General features: G+C 34.6%; 1 protein-coding gene across 1 annotated transcript; it reads left to right on the plus strand.

Moving 5' to 3' along the window:
* Nucleotides 1-340: 340 nt before the first annotated feature.
* LOC117109102 (plexin-A4-like) lies at nucleotides 341-8952 on the plus strand. Its single transcript, XM_033251346.1, has 4 exons — nucleotides 341-429; nucleotides 6060-7153; nucleotides 8451-8651; nucleotides 8875-8952. Exons 2-4 carry the CDS (start codon nucleotides 6083-6085, stop codon nucleotides 8950-8952), a joined length of 1350 nt encoding a protein of 449 aa, XP_033107237.1. The 5' UTR covers nucleotides 341-429; nucleotides 6060-6082.
* Nucleotides 8953-12139: the final 3187 nt, after the last annotated feature.

The following is a 12139-nucleotide window of genomic DNA, read 5'->3' on the forward strand; positions in this document are numbered from 1 at the left end:
GAAATTAGAACTACATTTTGAAAAATTTGAACTACGTTTTGAAAAATTAGAACTTCATTTTGGGAAACTAGATCTACATTTTGAGAAATTTACGCCTACGTTTTGATAAATTGTACATTGAATTTTGCAATTACATTTTGATTTTAACATGGACTTTTGCTGCGTATGGCACCCCATAGTTCAGTGAGGGGAAAATAACACAAATTTCAGGTTGATGATTGGCCAAATGTTTTTAGTGGATAAATCATCAATAGTTGCGTCACGATTTACTTTTAGGTTTTGGATCCGGAGAGGGTGTTAGGCTATTGTTGACCCACGGAGGTCAGACAACACCAGGAGCCGCAAAAGGATATGGGTGTCTTTGTATTAAATTGCTAATCATCACTTGGTGTCTGACAGTTTGTTAGTGCTAAACTAGGCCTATGAAAGGTAAGTTACCTCATTATGTTTCTGGTGAGGAAAGCCATCTCTAAAGTAGGAATAGGAGGCCCAACCCAAGGACCTGATCATTTAGTTAGTATGTATTGTAGCTAGGAAATTGACAATCACGATAATCATGCTTTACGAAGACACCCAATTGCAATGCCGTACCAATATTGCGCCTGCTGTGTGATAGTCCCACACAGCCTGGTCCCACATACAAAGTAATTATTACTGTCAAACCTCGAACTGAAGCCCTTGGCTTCTTTTTTTCGAACTTTTCGAGGCTACTTTTGCAAAATAAGGGAGGGGGGCTCTTTTCAAAATGAATGCTGTAAATTTTGGGAATTACTACTAGGCCTAGAGGCCTATAAAACAATAAGTAGGGCCAATGTAACACCAGTTTGTGTCATGTGAAATTAACTGGCATTCAATCACCTAAAAGCTGTAACCACCAAGCACGATTTTACATTTTTTTTTCTTGAAACTCATGTACAGAGTATGTACTGTTTATCTCGAAAAAAAAGCCAATTTGCTATCTTGAAAAGAAGCCTCCATGGCTTCTTTTCGAGGGGCTTCTTTTCGAGGCTACTTATGCAAAGTTTAGGCTTCTTCTCGGGATTCCTATTGGGCTTCTTTTTGAGGTTTAGTAGTAGCCTAACCAGTTGAATTGTAGGCCTCTACTACTACTACTGCTGTACATTGTTCAGAATCAACTTAACAAATATATAGGCCCACCCGGCATGTTATTTCGCTGACACTCATTTTTGCCTACATGTTGTTATCATTAACAATTAAAGGAACATTAAAAACATACAACTATCCACAATGTAATTGGGCAATTGATCATGTATATAGGAAAACAAAAGAAAAGGGGAACAGGAAACAACTACTGTAAGTGAAAAACAACAAGCACAAGAAATAATGAGAGGAAATGTAGGCTACCCATACATCAAAGAAATGTCACAGAAAGAAAGCTTATATATTTTTTTTGTTTCTTTTGTTCATGTGGTCCACTTACGAAAATCAGTACTGTGTCATTGAGAGTACAATCACAGAACTCGAAAAGATCATAAAATAAATACATATTTCATACCAAGACACAAGATCGGGAACAAGTGGTATACCCAAAGGATAAAATTTCCAAAGCAAACACTTGCGAATGCATTCATGAATTTGATAGCCTGAATAGCACACAAACACAGGAGAAATGGTAAGACCATTAAACACAAGAAAAAACATAACTATTGAGTATGAGATAACCAGATGATTCTTCCAAGATATACATGGATGAAATTCATACATGACATTTCATTTTATTTTATTTATTTTGTCATTCATTAAAATACATAGACATTTACAAGAAAATATGAAAAATACAAGAGAAAAATTATACACTACATGACAGATCGCCAAAAAAGTAAATTGACTATGAGATAACCAGATGATTCTTCTAAAATATACATGGATGAAATTCATATATGACGTTTCTTTTCATTTCATTTATTTTGTCATAAATTAAAATTTGCAGAGACAAACGAGAATATATGAAAAATAACAGAAAAATTATACACATGACAGGATTGCCAAAAAGTAAAATAAATCACTGTCGGGTATGCCTCCAAAAAGGGGTATAAAAAATGAAAATTAAAAGTTAAAAACATGAAAAGATTTAAGAATTTATATTTTATAGCCAGCTCTATCATTTGTATAATTTAAGTAAATTTCCAAGGAATAAATGTATCCAACTTCGAACAACGTCGAAAAGGGAATGAGGACGTTTGTTAGGGAGATGGTTCACACGTGGCGCCTTGGGTCAGACTGTTCCATTTTTTCCCGAAGGGGTGTTCCGTTTTGGGAACAATGGCAATTAGTCGGTTATCCAGGTAAGTATTCACGAAATAGACAAATGAATATTGAAAAAAAGATGTCCTTTAACCTCAGTAAGGACTTTATTCCAAATTCTTAGAAAATGATTAAACACAGAAAATTTAAATGTCTGTACAGGCAAATGTGTGAGTAGAGATTAGGTGATCAGAGTGTCTCTATTGATATTGATAAAACTAAAATACTGTATATCAATATTATAAATTTTAAATAAAAATTTTGAAATAAAAGAGATTATAAATGTAATCAAGTCTACTTTTTATGGGGCTCGATATCAAGGTGTATCGGTCTCTCACTGTATGCAACTTTCTTTAAGCGTCGTGGCATACACATGTGATCCTCTTCTTTTGGATCCCTTCTAATGCCTTTAATTAATTGACTGGACTTGTATGGGTTCCAAGGAGGCATTCCAAGTTCAACAATAGGTCTCACCAGTTGGATTATAAGGCTGGGCATTCATTGCGCCTGACGGCAGTCAACTCGCGGTCCTCTATGTAGAACGCAACATGACGACGCACGCTCAATGGATCGTTTTTGATGATGCAGTGACTGCCTGGTATCACACATGATTCTTCTAATGAACCCTATAATTCTATTAGTCTGAGAAGTTACAGAGTGTTAACATGTTTACTCCAATGAAATTTAGATTTTGATGAGATAGTGAAACCAGGATATTTATGAGAAATATACCCCTTTCATTGGCCTGGCAGAGATGCTGGTGACGATCTCTAGGCCTCCTGGTAGTCAAAAAAATTGCCCAAGACGAAAAAAATGCGCAGGAATTCAGGAAACTGATTACCTTTTTTTTTGTTGTGCCAAAATACGAAAGCTACATGGACGAAATTCACACATGACATATTCTTATATATACTGTATCAGGAATCGACAAAAAAAAATAGGCTGTATTAATATTATTATTCTTTGAATGAAAATACATTCAATTCAATACTTTTTTATTCATCATCAAATCAATGTCAATTTACAAATAAAACTTTTAAAAATGTTAAAAATAGGATAAAAGATGAAAAGGACATTCATGAAGCCCTAAATGTACAGCAGTAAAATTGTTTAACCAAAAATAATATAAATAAGTGTAACTTTTGTATAAATACTTAAAAGAAAATAACGCTAAAAAAAAAAATTGTTTTAAAATTTTAAAAATAATATAAAAGCACAAATTTACAACGTATGACAGTACAACCTAACCTAACATAAAATCTAAGGAAGAATTTAAAAAGCAAACAAACCACTGAACAAGGACATATTTGAACGGGTTTGGGGGTGGTATTTCTAGGACAACCGATTTTGTTAACATGTTTAACAACAATAGAGGCAGAAGTTTAAATGAGAATTTATAAAATGTATGATACAATTCATAAATAAAATAAAGTTCATAAAATTTATGATACAATTCATAAAATTTATGATAAAATTCATGGCATGATGAAATTCATGACATTATGATAAAATTCATAAAATGTATGATAAAATTCATAAAATACATGATAAAATTTATAATTTACGGTTTATCATACATTTTATAAACCGTAAATTATAAATTATAAAATTTATAATTTACGGTTTATAAAATGAACCGTAAATTATATTATAAAATTCATAATTTACAGTTTATAAAATGTATGATAAATTTCTGGAAATTGATGTTAAAACTATAAAATTAATGATAAAATTGATGCAGGAATAAAGAGATGAAATTAAAAAAAGCACAAAACGTTCATCAAATTTAGTGTAGTGTCACCAAGTGGTAAACAGAAAATTCAGGTGTATTCATAGAGATATAATAAGAATACTAGAGCACTAACAGCAATGTATTCGATGTTCGAAATACGCAGAGCTGTGTGTGTGTATCATCCAAGATGGCTGCCATAGATTCAGCCAATCAAATTTCGCCTAAGCGCCGTCGTTTGCAATTGCGCCCTCAATTTACACAGAAAGTTCAGTACAGCTAGTTACCCCTATGTTTGAAACTCGAGCGTTGCGGTGTTTGGGTGTAATGTACACGATTTTAATTTTCATTCCTTGGTACTTTATTTTTTAATAAGATGCTCCACTTGGCCTCGTTTTGGCTACAATAGTTTAATAATTTGTTATTACCATTACTCATTATCATTATTAATGAAATAATAGTCAGAGGGCTTATTAATATGTAATAATATGTATACTAAGCCTGAAGGTGGCGCTACGATGGCCATCTTGGATGGTACACATACATAACTCTGCATTGCAGCGCCATCTTGTCAGCACTCTAGTTGTTTAATAGCTCTATGGGTGTATTAGAGGCCCTTCATACCGGCTGAGGCGTTGTCTCCACACTCTTTCACTTTCTTCACCTAGCGTGCACATGTTTAAAGGGATAAGATGAATATGACTATAATAATTAAATATAAATAGAAAAATTATAATTTCTTAGATTTTTGTTCTTAGGCATTTAAACATTAAACAGAGCCAACCCAAATTTCTCTATAATTTGTACATTGACAAAAAATGTTTTATTGTATATTGTACAGTATGTCCAACCTGTTGGTCTGTGCCAAATCCACATAAAGTAGTGATGACCAGGTGATGAATAGAAATTGCTGCCCTAAAAACTGCCTTCCCGAAATTATCATTTAATAAATTATGTAGTATTTTGTGTGTTTATATAGAATAAAGGTAGTATTTATATAGGACATTTTTACATGTTTTGTTTAAAATGCATGTATTTTTTGTCTACAGATATGTGCATACAATTGATCCTTATCATACTTAATCATATCTGTAGCTATTTCACTGTATTATTGTTTAGAATTTATAGGCATTAATAATTAATCTTTATATATTTTGAATATAAAAAATTGATCATGTATTCCCCGCTTCTCAAAACGTTTTTAGGTAGCGAAACTTTCAGACTCCCTATTACTTGGTGACCCAAATCATAATATTGCACTGCCACTAGCCATAGCACTTGGCTCCTAATTTGTCAAATAAAGATATGCTGTTGTATTTCTACAGTCAATATAATAGCAAGTTGAATACAAAGTAGCTGTGATAATCATTTCAATTTTTATTTACTCAAGCAAAAGTACACAAAGTATTTTGTTATCGTCGATCGTGTGCAGAATTGTTCCATTTAATAGTAGAGAGTATTTATTGTACACTCGTAATTTTAAATGTTTAATGTAAAACAATGACAAATTTTTGTGAAGTTGACTGGGTAAATAATAATTGAAAAATGAAGTTTGTACATCCCAAAAAGGCTCAAACTCAAAAGAAAAGAAGACACTCTACATTTTAAAGACGATGTAACTTGTATTTACTGGTAGATTGTGTTAATGTGAGCTATGTTTCGGCCTAATTTTAATTACCTTATGAATCATTGGAGAGATTAGTGACAGTGTACCATTGAGATTAGATTTATTTGGATTGACAATGAATTTCTAGTTTTCATCTTCTAGCTACATCTGGGCATATCTCTTGAGCTAAGTCCTTAAAGTCAGAAGCAGGTTCACAACCATCAGAAATGGTTTGGCGACACATGGTTTGAGAAGTGGAGATGTACTTTATATCGTATTTGTTGAACATTATAAACTCAGTATTTTAATGTTATGATTTATAAATCATTAAACAGAGATAAGTTGTAGTTTGGTATTGATTAATGATAGACTTAGTGTATGATTTTGAATAGCTTATAATATAGTAATGCTTTCTTATAAAGTGTTAAACTGTATCCAATATTTCTTCATATCTTTCAGATTTTTTACCTTAATATTGAAAGATGATAATACAGGTATTTCAGATGTGTTTCTTCTTCACATTTATTATGATGACAAGTTCAGCGACCCTTGGTCATACTTACAATAAATACAGAGATCCTGCTGGAAGCTTTTCAACAGTGTTATTGGATGTTTATAGTAATAATGTATTAATAGGTGGTGTGAACAAAGTGTATAAACTTAATAGTGACTTAGAGTTGTTAGTACAAGGATCCATAGGACCAAAGTTGGACCATCCTGATTGCCAGGCCCCACCACCAGCTGATTGTGCCCAAGAAAGAACCATAAGGAGTAATTTAAACAATCTTCTCCAAATATATGATGATAAAATAATATCATGTGGAACAGTTTATCAAGGCAGTTGCGAGTTTTTGTATCGCTCAAATTTGACATCGATAGCGCAGGAAATCGTGCCCGTAATAAACACTGAAGGCAAAAGTGTATCAATTGTTTCTTTAGATGCTGAACCAAAGTTGTTTATTGGAACATCACCATTAAGTGAGCCAGACCTACCAGCATATGCCATTCGCTCTCCTTTGAATTTTGAGGTATACAAAAAACAATTAGTAACAAAGGCTCAGAAGAAGGCAACTGATGATGCAATAAAAGGTGGATTTGTAATTGATTTTATCCATGCTTTTGTAAGCAACGGTATCAACTACTTTGTCATGGTGTATGATGAGAAATATGGTGAAACTACGCACAAATATCAAACGTACATTGCGCACCACTGTCAATCTGACCTATCTTATCTTTCGTATATTGAGCTACCATTAGTGTGCCGCCACAATGGACAGAGTTACACGCTAGCCCAGTCAGCTTATCTCGCTAAAAGAGTTCCATCACAACCAAATTCATCGGAGCTTGTACTCGTTGTAACATTCGGAATGTCTGAGAATGCGGCAAGCTTATTACCAGAAAGAAAATCGGCAGTTTGTATGTACTCTCTGACGGACACAATTGAGTATTCATTTTTAGAGGCATATAAAGCTTGTGCTCGGGGAAATACCACGTTTAAAACAATCAAGTGGGCAGGTGATAGTCAAAACACGTGCACTATCAATTCACATTGGGTAAGTTTTTTTTTTAAAGATTTTTATAGTCAAGAATAGTCAGGTACAGTAGAACCTTTATTTCATATTATTATTTTTTTTATTATTAAGGGGACACCTTTGTGACTAAAAAAGGGACGCTAACTAAAAACATTAAATTGTCCCCTTAATAGGGTTTTTTGGCGTGTTTTCATACAATTTTATTTTTATTGACATAAGAATCAATTACAGTAGAATTTAACTTATAGCAATAATTTGTAATTCTAATGTAATTATACATTTATAATGTGAAATCAGAAGAAATATAATTAAACAACAATAGTTTTATATGTTCCCAATATTATTTTATGATTCAATATTAATGACTAATTTTTTTTTAAATGTTGAGCTTTCTAATGGATGGATGTAGCATGAATAGAGAATGGATTAAAATTAAGGGTGCATATTATGGTATGGATTAGAATCCTATGTACAGTAGAAAGTACATGAAAAACAAAGAAAAAGAAATTTAAAAAAATTTACAAGATTGGTATATAGATATGATATATCATGTTTACTCTAAGGATTTAGGGGGAGAAAATTCTGATTTATTGCTCAGAAGGTGTCAAAATATGTTGAATGAATTGTTCTTAATTTTTGAGACTGCTGTAGTTGATACAATGAATAGGGATTATTTGACCATATGGCACTCTCAGAAAGTGCCCCCGTTCCCTTAATAGAACCCAACCGGACCCATTGTCTCCACTGACAAACCATTGATCCCATTTTCTAATGTAATTGTTAAAATGTTATATATTAATTTTTCTTTGTAAATTTTAATTGATGATTAAGTGTGTGTTTGATAACTATAATGGGAGCTTTTGTGTTTTTAGTACATTTTGATGGTAAAATATTAGGTTTTAAAATGCCATTTCCAGAAAGCTTATAAAGTCATTCAGGCGTAAGGAATGGTAACCAACGTCTGGTTGACAACAGAGGGCGCCACTTGGTGTTGTGACGATACGACTGTGGTACTCTTTAGAGATGTCCCCTTAATAGGGGTTGGCCGAAGTGTTAAAGGATATATTTCCCCACGTTTCACGGAAGTGTCCCTTAATAGGGATGTCCCAAAGGAGGGGTTCTACTGTACTTCTAATGTCAATTCTTTTCTAAGAACTTGTCAGCTTTCTTTATTTCATGTTTGTCTGAATAACTATCATTATTAATTTTCTCGTAGCAAGATACATTATTTGGAACTAAAGCTTAGAAATTTGTGGTAGAAGATATATGTAAGATGAAAAAATACTAGACTTAAATATTAAATTTTCTAATTTTCTAGAGTAATTACCTACAGTCAGAGCAGGTACCCTCCTGCCATGACCTGGAACAAATTCCTGATCTTGGAGGGAATGCTCCAATCACAGCCGATGCCATATACCAGGAAGATAATAACCTTTTCACTTCGGTCATATTTCAATATATTGACGAGGTAGAAGAAAATGTAATATTCCTTGGCGATGATGGGGGAAGTCTCACAAAGGTAAATTGTATTTTTTTTTTAATAATTGTATTTTTTTTTATAAATCATAACATTTGTATCCACATCTCTTTAATTGAGTTATTTATTGCCATTTGTATAGGCCTAGTATAGTGTACTTTCAAGCCTTAAGTGCTTCACATGTGAAACATCCCGTGTGTAATATTAAATGATACACAGAGGCTATAACTCAACTAATAACATTTTAATACTTCTCCGCCGTCAGCGTGGTAGTAGCAACTGCGCTCAACAGAGGGCGCTACATAGGATATCACGTTTCTCATTTTCTTTAAGAGATCTCTAATTTGTTATCCACTTTTAGTTAATCTATAAAATCTATCTAACTTTAACGCAACTATTAATATATAACTATTTAAATTAAATCGTTCATTGTTGTCTTTCTTTTATTAACTAGTTCAATAGACTTTAGCGATAGGTATTTTCTGTGATTTATACTATACTGTAGTACATTGATTTTTCTCTGCTGGATGTATTTCCTATAGTAATTGCATTAAGTATTTAACAGCTTAAATCGTAACATAGGTTTATTGATTATGTGGTTTGGAATAATTTATGAATGCATGCATTTTCTGTTCTTTAGTGGGTTATATAACTTTTGATAATTGATGATCTGTATTGACATATACAATAATATAGTTTATAAGATATAGTCTTTCAGATATGTAGGTCTTCGTCTATTCCTTTGTGGTCGGGTTATTGGTGTTGTTGGTGTTGGTGTTTCCGTAGGTTGTGATTGGTCCCTGTTTTCATGGTTTGGTTGGTGCTCCATTTCATTTATGGGTTGGTGTGCCTCTATTAGTACTTTCTCTCTCCAGTCATCCGTTTCATTCTCTAATTCACTGTCAGGATTTTGTATAAATGCATTTGCAAGTTTGAAATTGCCTGCATCCCGGTAAATCTGTCTGCTCATCAGTGATTCTTCTAGCTGCGATTGATGAACCATCTATGCGGTATATGACATAAAAAGCTGGTTCATAAGCAGTGGTCCATTTATTTCTTTTGGTTTGCTTCAAAAGTACATAGTCTCCTACCACAAATGTGTGTTCTCTGGTGTTCCTGTTTTGTTGCTTAAGCTTGTCCTTGTATGCTCTGTCTCTTTCCTCCATTATGATATCCTGGGGTATTGTTGTAGTCTCTCGTGGTTCATAATCTAATTTGGTTCGGATCTGTCTGTTCATTAATGCATTATACAGGGTTATGCCTGTAGCTGGATGAGGTGTTGATCGGTATCGTGTTAACATTTCTTTAATTGCTGTGTTTGTGTTTACTCCCTGTAGATGTGCAATTTGTTCAGTCTTATTCATGGTTTTCATGAAGCTCTCCGCTTCTCCATTTGCTCGAGCATGTTCTGGTGTTACTAAGTGGTGCATGAAGCCTTTCACCATCGCAAATTCCTCAAATTGTTTGAAGTTAAATGGTGGTCCATTGTCTGTTTCGACTCTTCTTGGTGTTCCATGTGTAGCAAATATTTTCTTTAGTTTGTCTTTGTTAGATCGAAATGCTGTTGAATATGTTGTTTCAACTTCTGGGTATCTTGTTCTCTTCTCTACGGCAACAAGATTGTAGTGCCCGTTAGGGTATGGTCCTCCGAAGTCAACTGATATTACATCCCACGGTCTCTCTGGTATTGGCATTAGCTTGATAGGTTCTTGATTGTGTGCTTTGGTGGTGACTCCACATTCATAGCATTGCCCTATCAATTGTTCAGTCATCGTGTTCATCAATGGACACCAATACTTCTCTCTTAACATTTGCTTAGTTTTTGTCATGCCTTAGTGTCCTAGGCTGTGTGCTGCCTTGATGACTTTTCGCTGGAGGGTTGCCGGTTTTACTATCTTGTTTAGTCTGAAGATCAATCCTTCTACTGTGTACAGCGAACTGGGTAAAAGGGTGCGATGTCTGGGTTACTTTTGTAGTGTTCCCAATATACCAATGTGCATCCTTTTCTGCAAACTCTGGAGTCGCTGGTCTGTTTTTGTATCCCCTCTGATGCGGTCTATGACGATTGCATGTTCGTCAACTATTATTTGTTTGATGGTATGTTCTGTGTCGTCTCTACCTCTCTCCGGTAGAGGGTGTCTTGAAAGGAAGTCTAGGGGATCTGCTGCATCCTTTCCTGGCTGGTATACAAGCTCGTAGTCAACATCTTGCATGTCCATCACCCATTTTTCAATTCTCGGTGTAAGCTTCATAGTTGCTTTGTTGAACATTGGGATTAATGGCTTGTGTGCAGTAATTATCTGAAATTTAGGTGCTCCAAGTAGGTACAACTGAATCTATTCTTGTCAGTTCTCTCAGTGTTGCTGTCAGCATTGTGTAGTTTGGAATGAATTTAGATAGGTATCCCACTATGCCTAAAAAACTGTACACTGCCTCTTTTGATTCTGGTGGTTTGCTTTGCTTAACCGTTTGAACTTTCTCTGGACTGGGTTTGAGTCTGTCTTTGGTAAATTTGTACCCGTAGAAGTCAAGTCAACGGCCCCTCCCCTGACGGTTTTTACCGGGCTGACCAAGTCGTCGTACCGGGCTGGGTAATAAGAGAAAAGAAAGAGGGGAGAGGGAGGGAAAGAGAAAGAAGAAAAAAGAAAAGGAAAGAATAGGAGATGAGAAAAAAGACAAGAATAAAAAGGAAGATATATCATAATGACCAGACTCAAAACACCCTGCAACCCCTTCTCCACTTCAAAAACTGTCATAACTCCTTTGATCTATGCTGCCCGATGGCTTAACCACTGGGGGACAAGGGGAAAATATCTATCTTTGAGAAATCTTCCCCACCTCTTTATAGATGCCCTTTTCATCCCCTGAAAGTGCCTAAAAACCTCAAATTCGCGTGCATTTCTTGTTGGCATGGGCCAATTTCCTCTTAAAATTGCACATTTTAGGGAGTTCTGATCAATTCCAACAAAATTAGAATTAAAAACACCGGGGGACAAGGTAAAAATATCCATCTTTGGAAAATCTTTCCCCACCCCTTGACAAATGCATCCTCTGAAAGTGCCTAAAATTCTCAAATTCTTTGCTAGTATTTCTTGGTACGGTAGGCTAATTTCCTCTATAAATTACACATTTTAGGGAGTTTTCATCAATTCCGACGAAATTAGAATTAAAAACACAAATGTATTTTTGCGCGCTTCACGCGCAATTTTTAGGGCTTTTTTAGGATTATCCTTTTAAGTTAAACCCCGGGATCTACGCCTATGCTTAGATCAACGCTAGCCCTTATCATGTTTGGCTTAATTTCTTCTTGAGGTATCTTGCGGAATCTAGGTTTTGGTTGAACAACCAAAGGTGAACACCATGTCACTGGTTCCCCTGAGGGTACTCTCTCAAAAATGTCTTCCTCAACACATTAATCAAGCCATTCCTTCAATGGTTTCTGAAGGTAGTAAGCTACTGGTCTTGGTCTTTGTGCCACTGGAACTGCTTCTGGTTTCATGCTAAACTTTGCATAGATCTCTTTGTTACAC

This window comes from Anneissia japonica, unplaced genomic scaffold (assembly GCF_011630105.1).
Source record: "Anneissia japonica isolate Jap-2015-1 unplaced genomic scaffold, ASM1163010v1 scaffold3279_len158616_cov144, whole genome shotgun sequence".
NCBI lineage: Eukaryota > Metazoa > Echinodermata > Crinoidea > Comatulida > Comatulidae > Anneissia > Anneissia japonica.

Excerpts from the sequence above, each read along its gene's own strand:
- LOC117109102 (XM_033251346.1), top strand. The coding sequence starts at position 6,083 with ATGATAATACAGGTATTTCAGATGTGTTTCTTCTTCACATTTATTATG. Across the intron at positions 7,154-8,450 it reads GCACTATCAATTCACATTGG|AGTAATTACCTACAGTCAGA; the intron begins GTAAGTTTTTTT and ends CTAATTTTCTAG. Across the intron at positions 8,652-8,874 it reads ATGGGGGAAGTCTCACAAAG|CGTGGTAGTAGCAACTGCGC; the intron begins GTAAATTGTATT and ends CTCCGCCGTCAG.